The sequence below is a fragment of the Strigops habroptila genome, chromosome W, assembly GCF_004027225.2.
Source record: "Strigops habroptila isolate Jane chromosome W, bStrHab1.2.pri, whole genome shotgun sequence".
Taxonomy (NCBI): Eukaryota; Metazoa; Chordata; class Aves; order Psittaciformes; family Psittacidae; genus Strigops; species Strigops habroptila.
In genome coordinates this window covers 27,949,601-27,966,648 of record NC_044301.2, presented here as the reverse complement: position 1 = coordinate 27,966,648, position 17,048 = coordinate 27,949,601, and the positions used below count along the sequence as shown (strand labels likewise).

General features: G+C 45.6%; 1 protein-coding gene across 1 annotated transcript in view; it reads right to left on the bottom strand.

Annotated features, from left to right (window-relative positions):
- Positions 1-5,530, bottom strand: part of LOC115618986 (homer protein homolog 1-like) — a 132,667-nt gene extending 127,137 nt beyond the window's left edge. The window contains exon 1 of the mRNA XM_030511004.1: positions 5,517-5,530. Within this exon, the coding sequence (XP_030366864.1) occupies positions 5,517-5,530 (14 nt within the window). The remainder of the gene's footprint in view (positions 1-5,516) is intronic.
- Between the last annotated feature and the right edge of the window lie 11,518 nt (positions 5,531-17,048).

Below are 17,048 nucleotides of genomic sequence, written 5' to 3'. Positions count from 1 at the left end.
TCCATGTCAGTATCAGTTGCCCCTATAACACAACAAAAAGCAAACAAAAGGCACAAAAAACAACTCATACAGTGAAGGAAGATGAAGACTCAGTGTGTGAACTAGAGGGAGCGACATCTGAATGAGAGGAATTACTACAGGAATCAGAAGAAAAGTGTTGTGGTTTGAGCCCAGCTGGTAACTCAGAACCACACAGCCGCTTGCTCACTCCCCCCCTTCTTCCTCCCCCCGCTCCCGGAGGGATGGGGAGGAGAATCAGAAGAATGCAACTCCCACGGGGTGAGATAAGAGCAGTCCCGCAAGTAAGGTATAATACAAAACCACTACTGCTACCACCAATGATAATAATGATTAGTGAAATAACAAGGGGAGAGGATACAATTGCGCACCACCCGCCGACCGATACCCAGCCCGACCTGAGCAGTGATCTGGGCCTTCCGGGTAACTCCCCCCGGTTTATATACTGGGCATGACGTGCTGTGGTATGGAATACCCCTTAGGCTAGTTTGGGTCAGCTGTCCTGTCTCTGCTTCCTCCCGGCTTCCCCTCCTCCCTGGCAAAGCATGAGACTGAGAAAGTCCTTGGTTGGAATAAACATTACTTAGCAACAACTGAAAACATCAGTGTTATCAGCGTTGTTCCCAGGCTGAAAGTTAAAAAACATAGCACTGCACCAGCTACTAAGAAGGAGAAAAATAACTGCTATACCTGAACCCAGGACAGTATCCACCCCTTATTCCATACCACTCACGTCATGCTCAGATCCCACATCTCTCAACACACCATCGCCCCTGTCCCATATATACACATATATATGCACCCACACCCACACACAAAGAAAAAGACATCATTCCCTAGTCCATGGACCAATCCCTGTAAAATTGCTGAACTCATCCAGTCTGTGCTGTCAGGCTCCATCTCTTGTAATAGTCTTTCAGGGCAGGAGGGACGGTGTGTAGTGTTGGGTTGTTGCCTGCTGATGACAACGCCAAACTCGTCTGGTCACTGCTGAGCTCGTCTGGTTTCCTCAAAATTCATTCTTTGTTGAGGTGATGATCGGAGGGAAGTCAGGGTCAGTTGCTGGCGACCTGAAGATATCTAGCTGGTGGGCTATCAAAGTGTTATAGAGCAGGCAACAGCGTACAATTGAGTTCATTGGCTGTTTTCCCCCAAAATCAAATCCCCTTGTGGTACACATCGGACTTGCCCATCTTCCCGCATTACCCACCAAGTATATCCAGGTCCCTGAGCAAAAGCAACCCCATGAGCGGGTTTGCCTTTACCTGAAGCAGGAATAACCCAGACTGTCTTCCCCAACAAATTCTTTATGTGCACCACAGGAACTTTATCCCCCTCTACAGTATGTAAAAGTTCTGACTGGGCTGGGCCAGCCCTGTTGGCAGATCCCCTACTGTTGACCAACCAGGTGGCTTTTGGTAAATGTGTATCCCAGTGCTTGAAAGTTCCACCACCCATTGCTCTCAGTGGAGTTTTTAACAGCCCATTGTACCGTTGGATTTTCCCAGAGGCTGGTGCATGGTAGGGGATGTGATATACCCACTCAATGCCATGCTCTTTGGCCCAAGTGTCTATAAGGTTGTTCCGGAAATGAGTCCCACTGTCTGACTCAATTCTCTCTGGGGTGCCATGTCACCACAAAACTTGTTTCTCAAGGCCCAGGATAGTGTTCCGGGCAGTGGCGTGGGGCACAGCGTATGTTTCCAGCCATCCGGTGGTTGCTTCCACCATGGTAAGCACATGGCGCTTGCCTTGGCAGGTCGGAGGGAGTGTAATATAGTCAATCTGCCAGGCCTCCCCATACTTGTACTTCAGCCATTGTCCTCCATACCAGAGAGGCTTTAACCCTTTGGCTTGCTTAATTGCAGCACATCTTTCACATTAATGAATAACCTGGGCAATAGTGTCCATCGTTAAGTCCACCCCTCGACCACGAGCCCATCTATATGTTGCATCTCTGCCTTGATGGCCTGAGGTGTCATGGGCCCACCGGGCTAAAAGTAATTCACCCTTACGTTGCCAATCTAAGTCCATCTGAGCCACTTCAGTCTTAGCAGCTTTATCCACTTGCTGGTTGCTCCGGTGTTCCGCAGTGGCCCAACTGTTGGGTACATGAGCATCTACGTGGCGTACCTTCACCACCAGGTTCTGCACCCGGGCAGCGATATCTTGCCACAATGCAGCAGCCCAGATGGGTTTACTTCTGCGTTGCCAGTTGCTCTGCTTCCATTGCTGCAACCACCCCCACAGGGCATTTGCCACCATCCATGAGTCAGTATAGAGATAAGGTACTGGCCATTTTTCTCGTTCAGCAATGTCCAAGGCCAGCTGGATGGCTTTCACCTCTGCAAACTGACTAGATTCACCCTCTCCCTCAGCAGTTTCTGCAACTTGTCTCAGGGGACTCCACACAGCTGCCTTCCATCTCCAGTGCTTTCCCACAATAGGGCAGGACCCATCAGTAAACAAGGCATATTGCTTTTCACTCTCTGACAGTTCATTATATGGTGGGGCCTCTTCAGCACGCGTCACCTCCTCTTCTGGTGACATCCCAAAATCTTTGCCCTCTGGCCACTCCATCATGACTCCTAGAATTCCTGGAGGACTGGGATTTCCTATTCCAGCTCGTTGTGTAATTAGTGCGGCCCACTTACTCCATGTAGCATCAGTTGCATGATGGGTAGAGGAGACCCTGCCTTTGAACATCCAGCCCAGCACAGGCAACCGGGGTGCCAGGAGGAGCTGCGCTTCAGTTCCGATCACTTCTGAGGCAGCTCGAACCCCTTCATAGGCTGCCAGTATCTCTTTTTCAGTGGGAGTATAGCTGGCCTCGGATCCTTTATATCCCCGACTCCAAAAGCCAAGGGGTCGACCTTGAGTCTCCCCTGGAGGTTTCTGCCAGAGGCTCCAGGTAGGACCATTCTCCCCAGCTGCGGTATAAAGCACATTTTTCACATCTGGCCCAGCCCGGACTGGTCCAAGGGCTACTGCATGAACTATTTCTCGTTTAATTTGTTCAAAGGCTTGTTGTTGCTCAGGGCCCCATTTGAAATCATTCTTCTTCCGGGTCACGTGGTAGAGAGGGCTTACAATCAGACGGTAATTTGGGATGTGCATTCTCCAGAACCCCACAACACCTAAGAAAGCTTGTGTTTCTTTCTTGTTAGTTGGTGGAGACAATGCTGTCATCTTGTTGATCACATCTGTGGGGATCTGGCAACGTCCATCTTGCCATTTTATTCCCAAAAATTGAATCTCCTGTGCAGGTCCCTTGACCTTACTCCCTTTTATGGCAAAACCGGCCTTCAGCAGGATTTGGATTATTTTCCTCCCTTTCTCAAAAACTTCTTCTGCTGTATCACCCCACACGATGATGTCATCAATGTATTGCAGGTGTTCTGGAGCTTGCCCCTGTTCCAGTGCAGTCTGGATCAATCCATGGCAGATGGTAGGGCTGTGTTTCCACCCCTGGGGCAGTCGGTTCCAAGTGTACTGGACGCCCCTCCAAGTGAAAGCAAACTGTGGCCTGCACTCTTCTGCCGATGGAATTGAGAAAAAATGCATTGGCAATATCAAGTGTGGCATCCCACTTGGCTGCCTTTGACTCCAGTTCATATTGAAATTCTAGCATGTCCGGTACAGCAGCACTCAATGGTGGTGTGACTTCGTTCAGGCCACGATAGTCTACTGTTAGTCTCCACTCTCCATTAGACTTTTGCACTGGCCATATGGGGCTATTAAAGGGTGAGCGGGTCCTGCTGATCACTCCTTGGCTCTCCAGGCTACGGATCAGCTTATGGATGGGAAACAAGGAGTCTCGGTTGGTGCGATATTGCTGCCGGTGCACTGTTGTAGTCGCAATTGGCACTTGTTATTCTTCGACCTTCAGCAACCCCACAACAGATGGACGGGATGGCCGTGGGTAAAACACACTCCGTATGTGTGCCAACATGCTGATCCCCAGCACAATCAGCAGGCAGGTTTCAAGGGCATTCAAAGGCCATCTAAAACCATCAGAATTCTCAACTGCTGTTGCAAACAGTCTGGTGGGGGAACGGAGGGTGAAAGAGAATGCTTCCTTCGTAAGTCGACCCCCCGAGGAGAAAAAAAAAAGATATGCAATTGCTGAAATATTTCATTATATACCTCCCAATGTATAGAGGTGATGGCCACGCTGGAAGCACAAACCAGACCAGTTTCATGATCAATGAGTCTATTGTATTACAAGTCATTACCATGAAGTACAGTGAAACAAGAACCTTAGCCCAGGCCCCCCAGCCGATAAATGCTAAAACAGCAAATAGTGGCTGCAAGTAAGGTACAACATGCTGAAACTCTGAGATCAAGCACAACAAGTCTGAGAGCCAAATAATCACCACTGTGATGAGTAGTAACAATGAATGCTTATCAGAACTATGATTAGACACACTCTGGTCAGATCTGTTGCTATCTCAACCCTTCGTGCCCCACGTTGGGCGCCACAAAGAACTGTCGTGGTTTGAGCCCAGCCGGTAACTCAGAAGCACACAGCCGCTCGCTCACTCCCCCCCTTCTTCCTCCCCCCGCTCCCGGAGGGATGGGGAGGAGAATCAGAAGAATGTAACTCCCACGGGGTGAGATAAGAGCAGTCCCGCAACTAAGGTATAATACAAAACCACTACTGCTACCACCAGTGATAATAATGATTAGTGAAATAACAAGGGGAGAGGATACAATTGCTCACCACCCGCCGACCGACACCCAGCCCGACCCGAGCAGTGATCTGGGCCTTCCGGGTAACTCCCCCTGGTTTATATACTGGGCATGACGTGCTGTGGTATGGAGTACCCCTTTGGCTAGTTTGGGTCAGGTGTCCTGTCTCTGCTTCCTCCCGGCTTCCCCTCCTCCCTGGCAAAGCATGAGACTGAGAAAGTCCTTGGTCGGAATAAACATTACTTAGCAACAACTGAAAACATCAGTGTTATCAGCGTTGTTCCCAGGCTGAAAGTTAAAAAACACAGCACTGCACCAGCTACTAAGAAGGAGAAAAATGACTGCTATAGCTGAACCCAGGACAAAAAGGAAGAGGTAACTTTTTGATTCCCTGACCTTGACTGAGCTGTGGAATATGTGAAAATATTTAAGCCATCTTCCAGGTGAGCACACTGTCACCTGGTTGCTCCGATGCTGGGACAATGGGGCCAACAGTCAAAAAATAGAAGGTACGGAGGCCAAAATCTGGGATCATATGGTAGGGAAGGGGGGAACGACAAAGTGATTGCAAAAAAGAAACGAGTCCTCAGCTTCTGGAGGCGGCTCTTGGCAGCTGTGAAGGAAACATATCCCTACAAGGATGATGTTATATGTTGCCCAAGCAAATGGACCATGATAGAGAAAGGCCTCCAGTACCTGAGGGAATTAGTCATTCCTGAGATGACCTGTAATAGGCCAGATGCCGGGAATGCACTTGCAGATCCAGATGAAGTTGAATGTACATGACCCATGTGGCAATAATTTACATAGAGTGCGCCATCATCATATGTCCACTCATTGGCATCAATGACCTGGAGTGAGGTAGCGGCACCAACAGTGCATGAAGTGAGTCATCAACTCCATGAGTTTGAAGGCAATGTCACCCCTTCCATCATTTCAGCTGTGGAAAAACTGTCCCAGGAGGTCAAACAATTGAAGACGATCTCTTCAGCTCCCCACGTGTACCAAGCCAAATCTCAGCTGTTAGACAGAAGAAGCCCTATTGCCCGAAAAGTAAGATATGGGAGATACATGCCACGGGCCACCCTATGGTTTTACCTGCAGGATCACAGAGAAGACATGAGAAAGTGGGATGGAAAAGCCACCTCAAATGTGGATGAACAGGTGCATGATTAGAAAAGGAAAACAATGGTCAATGATGATCCTCCCCATAAAGTTGCTCCTCCAGAAAGAAATTTTAATCCCTTTGTATGAGAAAAAAGTGGAGAATTTTACGATCGCTATTTAGAGGGGCACTGCCACCACCCATGTGCAGGAGAGGGACAATAGGGTTTACTGGACTGTGTGGATCAGATGGCCTGGCACATCAGTCCCACAGAAGTATAAGGCTCTAGCAGATACTGGTGCACAGTGCACCCTGATGCCATCAAGGTTTCAAGGGGTGGAACCCATTTATATTTCTGGAGTGACAGGAGGATCCCAAGAGTTGACTGTACTGGAGGCTGAAAACAGCCTGACTGGGAGGAAGTGGCAAAAGCACCCCATTGTGACTGGTCCAGGGGATCCATGCATCCTTGGCATAGACTATCACAGGAGAGAGTACTTCAAAGACCCAAAAGGGTATAGATGGGCTTTTGGTATCGCTGCCTTGGAGACAGAGGAAATGAAGCAGCTGTCCCCCTTGCCCGGTCTCTCAGAGGATCCTTTTGTTGTGGGGTTGCTGAAGGTCGAAGAACAACAAGTGCCAATTGCGACCACAACAGTGCACCGGTGGCAATATTGCACCAACCGAGACTCCCTGATTCCCATCGATAAGCTGATCCGTAGGCTGGAGAGCCAAGGAGTGATCAGCAGGACCCGCTCACCCTTTAATAGCCCCATATGGCCAGTGCAAAAGTCTAATGGAGAGTGGAGACTAACTTTAGACTATCGTGGCCTGAACAAAGTCACACCACCATTGAGTGCTGCTGTACGGGACATGCTAGAACTTCAATATGAACTGGAGTCAAAGGCAGCCAAGTGGGATGCCACACTTGATATTGCCAATGCATTTTTTCTCAATTCCATCGGCAGAAGAGTGCAGGCCACAGTTTGCTTTCACTTGGAGGGGCGTCCAGTACACTTGGAACTGACTGCCCCACAGGGGTGGAAACACAGCCCTACCATCTGCCATGGATTGATCCAGACTGCACTGGAACAGGGGCAAGCTCCAGAACACCTTCAATCCATTGATGACATCATCGTGTGGGGTGATACAGCAGAAGAAGTTTTTGAGAATCAGTATAAAATAATCCAAATCCTTCTGAAAGCTGGTTTTGCCATAAAACGGGGTAAGGTCAAGGGACCTGCACAGGAGATTCAGTTTTGGGGAATAAAATGGCAAGATGGACAGTCATGAGTGGCAGGGTGTGTGGGATCGTATGGGCAAGCTCCTAGGCCAGTTGCCCCTCCCCAGTGCTTTGGAAATTCACTCCTGAACAAATACGAAATCCAGAAAAATTATTAGAACACTTAGACAAGGTGTGGTGTCATCCTGGCAATACCAGAGAGGGACAACTTACCACAATGTGCTGGGGCTTGTCCTGCTCCTACAGAGCCATGTCCTGTAAGGAGCAGGAAAAAGGTGTCTCTGGATCTGATGGCAAAGCAACAGACAATGCGGCTACTCAAACTCCAAGCACAGCAGCTACCCCAACTCCAGCGACAAGCACAGCAGCTACTCAAACCATGACAAAAGACAGTGCAGGCACTCCAACCTCAGCGAAAGACACTGCAGCTGAACCAAAGGACCAATACATGACAGTATCAGTTGCCCTGATCACAGCCCTACCATCTGCCATGGACTGATCCAGACTGCACTGGAACAGGGGCAAGCTCCAGAACGCCTGCAATCCATTGAGGACATCATCGTGTGGGGTGATTGATACAGCGGAAGAAGTTTTTGAGAAAGGGAGGAAAATAATCTAAATCCTGCTGACAGCTGGTTTCGCCATAAAACGGAGTAAGGCCAAGGGACCTGCACAGGAGATTCAATTTTTGGGAATAAAATGGCAAGATGGATGTCTCCAGATCCCCCAGAGATGTGATCAACAAGATAACAGCAATGTCTCCACCAACTAACAAGAAAGAAACACAAGCTTTCTTAGGTGTTGTGGGGTTCTGGAGAATGCACATCCCAAATTACAGTCTGATTGTAAGCCCTCTCTACCACGTGACCCGGAAGAAGAATGATTTCAAATGGGGCCCTGAGCAACAACAAGCCTTTGAAGAAATTAAACGAGAAATAGTTCATGCAGTAGCCCTTGGACCAGTCCGGACCAGGCCAGATGTGAAAAATGTGCTTTATACCGCAGCTGGGGCTGGATGTTCAAAGGCAGGGTCTCCTCTACACATCACAAATTGCACAAGCTCGAATAGGATATCCCAGTCATCCAGGAATTCTAGAAATCATCATGGACTGGCCAGAGGACAAAGATTTTGGGATGTCACCAGAAGAGGAGTTGATGCGTGCTGAAGAAGCCCCACCATAAAATCAACTGTCAGAAATTGAGAAGCAATATGCCTTGTTTACTGATGGGTCCTGCCATGTTTTGGGAAAGCATTGGAGATGGAAGGAAGCTGTGTGGAGTCCCCTATGAGAAGTTGCAGAAACTGCTGAAGGAAAGGGTGAATCTAGTCAGTTTGCAGAGGTGAAAGCCATCCAGCTGGCCTTGGACATTGCTGAACGAGAAAAATGGCCAGTACTTTATCTCTATACTGACTCATGGAGGGTGGCAAATGCCCTGTGGGGGTGGTTACAGCAATGGAAGCAGAGCAACTGGCAATGCAGAAGTAAACCCATCTGGGCTGCTGCATTGTGGCAAGATATCGCTGCCCGGGTGCAGAACCTGGTGGTGAAGGTACGCCACGTAGATGCTCATGTACCCAACAGTTGGGCCACTGAGGAACACCGGAACAATCAACAAGTGGATAAAGCTGCTAAGATTGAAGTGGCTCAGATGGACTTAGATTGGCAACATAAGGGTGAATTATTTTTAGCCTGGTGGGCCCATGACACCTCAGGCCATCAAGGCAGAGATGCAACATATAGATGGGCTCGTGGTCGAGGGGTGGACTTAACGATGGACACTATTGCCCAGGTTATTCACGAATGTGAAACGTGCTGCAATTAAGCAAGCCAAAGGGTTAAAGCCTCTCTGGTATGGAGGACAATGGCTGAAGTACAAGTATGGGGAGGCCTGGCAGATTGACTATATCACACTCCCACCAACCCGCCAAGGCAAGCGCCATGTGCTTACCATGGTGGAAGCAACCACCGGATGGCTGGAAACATATGCTGTGCCCCACGCCACTGCCCGGAACGCTATCCTGGGCCTTGAGAAACAAGTTTTGTGGTGACACGGCACCCCAGAGAGAATTGAGTCAGACAATGGGACTCATTTCCGGAACAACCTTATAGACACTTGGGCCAAAGAGCATGGCATTGAGTGGGTATATCACATCCCCTACCATGCACCAGCCTCTGGGAAAATCGAATGGTACAGTGGGCTGTTAAAAACTTCATTGAGAGCAATGGGTGGTGGGACTTTCAAACACTGGGATACACATTTACCAAAAGCCACCTGGTTGGCCAACACTAGGGGATCTGCCAACAGGGCTGGCCCAGCCCAATCAGAACTTTTACATACTGTAGAGGAGGATAAAGTTCCTGTGGTGCACATAAAGAATTTGTTGGGGAAGACAGTCTGGGTTATTCCTGCTTCAGGTAAAGGCAAACCCACTCGTGGGGTTGCTTTTGCTCAGGGACCTGGATATACTTGGTGGGTAATGCGGGAAGATGGGGAAGTCCGATGTGTACCTCAAGGGGATTTAATTTTGGGGGAAAACAGCCAATTAACTCAATTGTATGCTGTTGCCTGCTCTATAACACTTTTATAGCCCACCAGCTAGATGTCTTCAGGTCACCAGCGACTGACTCTGACTTCCCTCCGATCATCACCCCAACAAAGAATGAACTTTGACAAAACCAGATGAGCTCAGCAGTGACCAGATGAGTTCAGTGGTGTCATCAGCAGGCAACAATCCAACGCTACACACCGTCCCTCCTGCCCTGAAAGACTATTACAAGAGATGGAGCCTGACATCATGGACTGGATGAATTCAGCAACTTTATAGGGATTGGTCCATGGACTAAGGAATGATATCTCTCTCTTTGTGTGTGTACATGTGTATATATATGAGAAAAAAGTGATGGTATATTTAGAAATGTGGGATCTGAGCATGACATAAATGGTATGGAATAAGGGGTGGATACTGTCCTGGGTTCAGCTACACCAGTCATTTTTTCTCCTTCTTAGTAGCTGGTGCAGTGCTGTGGTTCTGACTTTCAGCCTGGGAACAACACTGATAACACTGATGTTTTTAGTTGTTGCTAAGTAATGTTTATTCCAACCAAGGACTTTCTCAGTCTCATCCTCTGCCAGGAAGGAGGGAAAGCTGGGAGGATGCAGAGACAGGACTCCTGACCCAAACAGGGCAAAGGGGTATTCCATACCACAGCACGTCACGCCCAGTATATAATCTGGGGAGAGTTACCCGCAAGGCCAGATCACTGCTTGGGTTAGGCTGGGTATCATTCGGCGGGTGGTGAGCAATTGTATTCTCTCCCCTTGTTATTTCCCTTACCATCATTATTATTGGTGGTAGCAGTATTAATTTTCTATTGTACCTTAGTTACTGGACTGTTCTTATCTCAACCCATGGGAGTTACATTCTTTCTATTCTCCTCCCCATCCCTCCAGGAGTGGGGAGAGAAAGAAGGGGGGGAGTGAGCGAGCGGCTGTGTGGTTCTGAGTTACCGGCTGGCCTTAAACCCTGACAACTTTTTACAGAATAAGTCATTTAAAAGCATTTAAAAAACAAAAAACAAAACAAATTCTAAAACCCTAGCAATATTACCTATTATGGTTTTTACTATGAAAGACACTAGGTTACAGTACTGATGTGATTCACTGCATAGTCAATTGTTTGTGCTGCAGTACTGACAACAGGTAAAAGCAGCCCCTGCCTTCTGCTGTCCCCACTTTTTGGTGGCAAGCTCAATGAAAACTTAATGATCAAGATGTTGACAAAGAATGCAACCACAAAGATGGACAAAGCAGTGCCTGTGAAACATTTGCAAGTATATGGAGTAAGAAGAAGAAAAAAAAATTAGAGGAACTGTGTTTCAAGTTCTCCCCTCTTTATTTAGGTAAAAGCATTAATCAAAACCAGTTGTCCTGAGTTCAGCTACAGCACTCATTTTTTCTCCTTCCTTAGTAGCTGGTGCAGTGCTGTGTTTTTGACTTTCAGCCTGGGAACAACACTGATAACACCGATGTTTTTAGTTGTTGCTAAGTAATGTTTACGTCATGCTCAGTATATAAACCAGGGGGAGTTACCTGGAAGGCCCATATCGCTGCTTGGGTTAGGCTGGGTATCGGTCAGTGGGTGATGAGCAATTGTATCCTCTCCCCTTGTTATTTCCCTTATCTTTATTGTTACTAGTGGTAGCAGTAGTGGGTTTGTATTATACCTTAGTTACTGGACCGTTCTTATCTCAACCCATGGGAGTTACATTCTTTCCATTCTCCTCCCCATCTCTCCAGGAGTGGGGGGAGGAAGAAGATGGGGAGTGAGCGAGCAGCTGCATGGTTCCGAGTTACCGGCTGGGCTTAAACCACAACACTAGTGATAGTAGAAATGTCTATGCTTGAACCTGGCAATCCAGCATGATCTATTGCATGTTTAAACAGTGTCTCCTTATACTAATTTTTTTAATGATGACTGGCATTCACCACTACTCACCACCAGAAAAATGTGTCAGAATGCAGTGTGTTGTCCGAAGCATATTTGTGATGTAGTTCCAGAAAAATCAATACAGTATTCAAACACAGTTCCATTACTTTGCAGAATGGAATAGATGACATTAATACTACTAGCACAGTTCTGTGTAGATGCAACAGAACACAACACTGCATGTACAAGACCCAGGTGGACAGCTGCCCAGCCACAGCTCCCTGTAGCCTCCTCTCTCCTCTAACCTCCCTGTTCTGAGCACAATCCTAATTTTGGTGGATCCCAAATAGCCCAGACTTGGAAAATTAAAAACTAAACCACTCACAACAGAATGGGGAAGAGAAATCTATCATCAAAACTAGATCTAAAAGTAGATTTTTTCATAGCACAATGCTTCCACGCCCACTGCAATTTACCTTTAAACTGAATACATCTGAAAAAGCCTTGCAGGGAGAGCGGCACGAAACCTTGAACTAGAAAGCATGTTCTTGTAATTATTTTTTTTTCAGAGGCCTTTCACATAAGGTAGGGCCTTTAAATACACATTTCAAGTTCACATGGTATCTTAAGGAAAAAAAAAAAAGATGGACTGAGTACTCCGATTTCTATTTTTACTTTAAATAATACAGAATACTTTATCCCTTTGTTCATTGATACAGTTTCCTGTTACTAAGACTATAACCACACACATGGGGAAGCCTGAGATTTTTTCTTGAGAGTGTGCAGGATTGTCTCAGATACAAAGGGCACATTGTTAAAACACAGGCATACTGAATTTCTGTGTTTATATATATATACACATATATATACATTTACTCATGTGAGTTCCAGGTCTGGTCTCAACCTCATTGGATATCACTACACCACACTCACTCCCTTGCCAGATGCTTCTTAAACTGTACCTACTGGACTAGAATAGCCATCATTTCTTGGAAATTACTTTAGGCCTAAACAGCTTCAGAATTAAAGTTATCTAAAAGAGTGGAAAAGCTAAATTTCTAATCTCTATGAAGTGTTTGCATTGTTTAGATGGTCACTGATCTGGAATACATTGGAAAACCATAGGCTAAAATCATGTCCCAGGCATCTATACTAATGAGAAACTACAAGCAAATTAGTGGTACATCACAAGATAATGTTCTTCTCTTTGTAGTACACTAATGCATAGACATAGATTTGGAAAGGTGTGATTTTAAGAGTGATCAGCTAAGAGCTTTAAATCAAATTACAGTCTTAAGAGACAATCATAAGGAATGTTTTCCAGCAAAATTCCCATAAAATTGATATCTGAATACTACTTAGAACTTTTACTAATTAGCAAGCAGAAATGCCCTAAAGCCAATTAGGTGTCATTGCCTCCCCTGATTAGAAGTAATGGCCTGTTACAGTATTTCAAGCTGTTGCAATCTCTACAACTTTGTGACTGTATACTTCCTCAAGTATTGCCTTGACATCTGCAAAGATAATGGGAATTGTGGTAGGGTAAGCACTGTTTGGGAGGGAGAAATCACAAGTGCACACACACAAAACATTCATCTGATGTTTTCCTCAAGACATTAAGAATAATCTCAACATGATGAATGTTAAAAACTTAAAATGTTTATTTTCAGCAGAACTAGTATTTCACCCAGAGAGGCAATTTATACAATCTTTATATTGCATGGAAATACTGAAAAAGATCAGTCACAGCCTTAAGGTATTATGAATACCTTCACTGGATCAACATGGAAAACATCCCCTGTGGCGTTCAGGGCACACATTTATGTGTTGCCAGGCCAGAATAGCTGGTTTAGATTTCATGGTCATAAAACTACTGTGACAGAAGATAATTTAAGCACGGTAGAGGTCTCCATGCATTGCTGCCTGACAAAGTAGTTTATTAACCATGTTTACATACAGTACATCTGTCTAGGTATTTATACCTTACTAACTTTTTCATAAAATCATTTTGTGGGTGTTATCTATAGTAAGTAATGTTGATCTGGTTTTGTTACACTCTACACACTGCTACAGAAGATAACATGAACTACTTTGCTGCTATTGCTTTCCCACAATAAGCATCTCATTTTACCCTTGAGATAGCAACATGACCAGTAGGTGTAGTAATACCAAACTACTGCCAAGATGCTGTACCTTCTGCTCTATTATCTGCAATATTTCTGTGTCAGAGAAGCACAGCTGATGAAACTGTTGCTAAGACAAAGTTTTGGGAGAGCTATCATTAAGCCTTGTGGGAGGGGAAAAAAGACAGGTTAAAGAACCTGAGTCAGGTCAAATTCAACAGTTAGTTAGCAATACTTCTGGCTCCTAACAGCTTTATAGTGCTAATGTTTTGTTACTCAGCTAGGGAAAGTAAAATGAAAAGTTTAAGGATGAGACTTTGCTTTGGAAACACCTAAAAAAGCAAGTCAACAGGTACCAACCCAATTTCCACAGCAAAATTTGTCTATCCCATATGCTCAAACAGTATAGATTTTCATATATTTTTAGAATTTAAAGCTTCAAACTGGCTTTGTAAAAGTTATTAAATCCTAGAATTTAGAATTAGCATGATTTGTCAATTCCCCTACAACTATAGTATCCTCTCTTCAAAATGGGACTCTGCATCCTGAATGCTTTAAAGAAATGCATTTGACTAACTCCCCATCCTTCAACAAGGGTAAGAGCTAGGAATGATCAACCAGTAACAGCCATTTTCCCCTAACTACCAAAAATTAAATTAAAATACTTATTTTAGGTAATTACAATGCTAATAAATATATCCTAAAATACTCATCTTCCACAATATTCTCTAGCCAACTTAGAGAACCCTAGTATTCTAAATCTGCCATCTCAAATTGACACATACCATAACCATGTTTATGAAGATAACATACTAAATATAGTCCAAGAAAAGTCTTTATAAAAAGATACCTTGATTAACGTGACATGACAGAGACAAGCACATCTTATAGAAGCTTTGCTGAATGATGAGGAATTACAAGGTAAAGAGTGAAGGGGAAAAGCTAGTAAGATTAATTTGGATACTTGTCCACAGCACAGAAGACCATAAAGGAAAGTAGTTAGAGAGAGACTACTCATTAATAATCCAGGAATTAATCCAAGAGATTAAGTTTAACAGGACACCAAATACTCAACCTTACTAGAAGTCATGGCTGTGCAGTTTCCATACTCCTACTAGCATGAAATGTATTCATTACAGCCTGAGCAATGACTGCATCATAGTCCACAAATACTAACATCTAATTCCCCTGCTAGAAAGTAAAAGCAGTACCAATAACCAGTAAAATAAGGTGATGGTTTGCAGCTTTCAATGGTCAATGTATACACTAACCTGGGCTACCAATACACATCCTGAGTATGTTTACTTAAGATTCGTATCTTAAGGATTTTTAATATAATCAAACCTCTGCTCAAAGACAATCAATTACGCAATACTGACAAATTTTGTGTTTCTCGATACTGGCAATACAAAAGGCACACATTAGGAACTGGGATAGAACATACTGAGGTCATCTTATTTACACAAAAATCAATATTTTCCTATTAGTGAATGCTATATTCAGTGTGGACAACCCAACAGAAAGGCCTGCACAAAACAAAAAAGAAAAAAAAAAGAATAAAAAAAAGGGTATATCACTCAACAGTGACTACTGTTAGGAACTCATCTTTATGCAACAGGGATGAAAAACTAGGAGTGAGGGAGAGAGAGAAACTGGAAGGTAGAGAATCAAGACTGAACATCCTATTCTACACTACCTGGCCTGTACAATCCCAAGGGCTTGATTTGTTTCCCTTTTTCTGTGTGTCGTGGTTTGAGCCCAGCCGGTAACTCAGAACCACACAGCCGCTCGCTCACTTCCCCCCCTTCTTCCCCCCACCCCGCTCCCGGAGGGGTGGGGAGGAGAATCGGAAGAATGTAACTCCCACGGGTTGAGATAAGAGCAGTCCCGCAAGTAAGGTATAATACAAAACCACTACTGCTACCACCAATGATAATAATGATTAGTGAAATAACAAGGGGAGAGGATACAATTGCGCACCACCCGCCGACAGATACCCAGCCCGACCTGAGCAGCGATCTGGGCCTTCCGGGTAACTCCCCCCGGTTTATATACTGGGCATGACGTGCTGTGGTATGGAATACCCCTTTGGCTAGTTTGGGTCAGGTGATCTGTCTCTGTTTCCTCCCGGCTTCCCCTCCTCCCTGGCAAAGCATGAGACTGAGAAAGTCCTTGGTTGGAATAAACATTACTTAGCAACAACTAAAAACATCAGTGTTATCAGCGTTGTTCCCAGGCTGAAAGTTAAAAAACACAGCACTGCACCGGCTACTAAGGAGAAAAATGACTGCTATAGCTGAACCCAGGACAGTATCCACCCCTTATTCCATACCACTCACGTCATGCTCAGATCCCACATCTCTCAACACACCATCGCCCCTGTCCCATATATACACATATATATACACCCACACACAGAGAAAGATATCATTCCCTAGTCCATGGACCAATCCCTGTAAAATTGCTGAACTCATCCAGTCCATGATGTCAGGCTCCAACTCTTGTAATAGTCTTTCAGGGCAGGAGGGATGGTATGTAGTGTTGGGTTGTTGCCTGCGGATGATACCGCCAAACTTATCTGGTCACTGCTGAGCTTGTCTGGTTTCCTCAAAATTCATTCTTGGTTGAGGTGATGATCGGAGGGAAGTCAGGGTCAATTGCTGGCGACCTGAAGATATCTAGCTGGTGGGCTATAAAAGTGTTATAGAGCAGGCAACAGCGTACAATTGAGTTCATTGGCTGTTTTCCCCCAAAATCAAATCCCCTTGAGGTACACATTGGACTTCCCCATCTTCCCGCATTACCCACCAAGTATATCCAGGTCCCTGAGCAAAAGCAACCCCACGAGTGGGTTTGCCTTTACCTGAAGCAGGAATAACCCAGACTGTCTTCCCCAACAAATTCTTTATGTGCACCACAGGAACTTTATCCTCCTCTACAGTATGTAAAAGTTCTGATTGGGCTGGGCCAGCCCTGTTGGCAGATCCCCTAGTGTTGACCAACCAGGTGGCTTTTGGTAAATGTGTATCCCAGTGTTTGAAAGTCCCACCACCCATTGCTCTCAGTGGAGATTTTAACAGCCCACTGTACCATTCGATTTTCCCAGAGGCTGGTGCATGGTAGGGGATGTGATATACCCACTCAATGCCATGCTCTTTGGCCCAAGTGTCTATGAGGTTGTTCCGGAAATGAGTCCCATTGTCTGACTCAATTCTCTCTGGGGTGCCGTGTCGCCACAAAACTAGTTTCTCAAGGCCCAGGATAGCGTTCCGGGCAGTGGCGTGGGGCATAGCGTACGTTTCCAGCCAGCCGGTGGTTGCTTCCACCATGGTAAGCACATAGCGCTTGCCTTGGCGGGTTGGTGGGAGTGTGATATAGTCAATCTGCCAGGCCTCCCCATACTTGTACTTCAGCCATTGTCCTCCATACCAGAGAGGC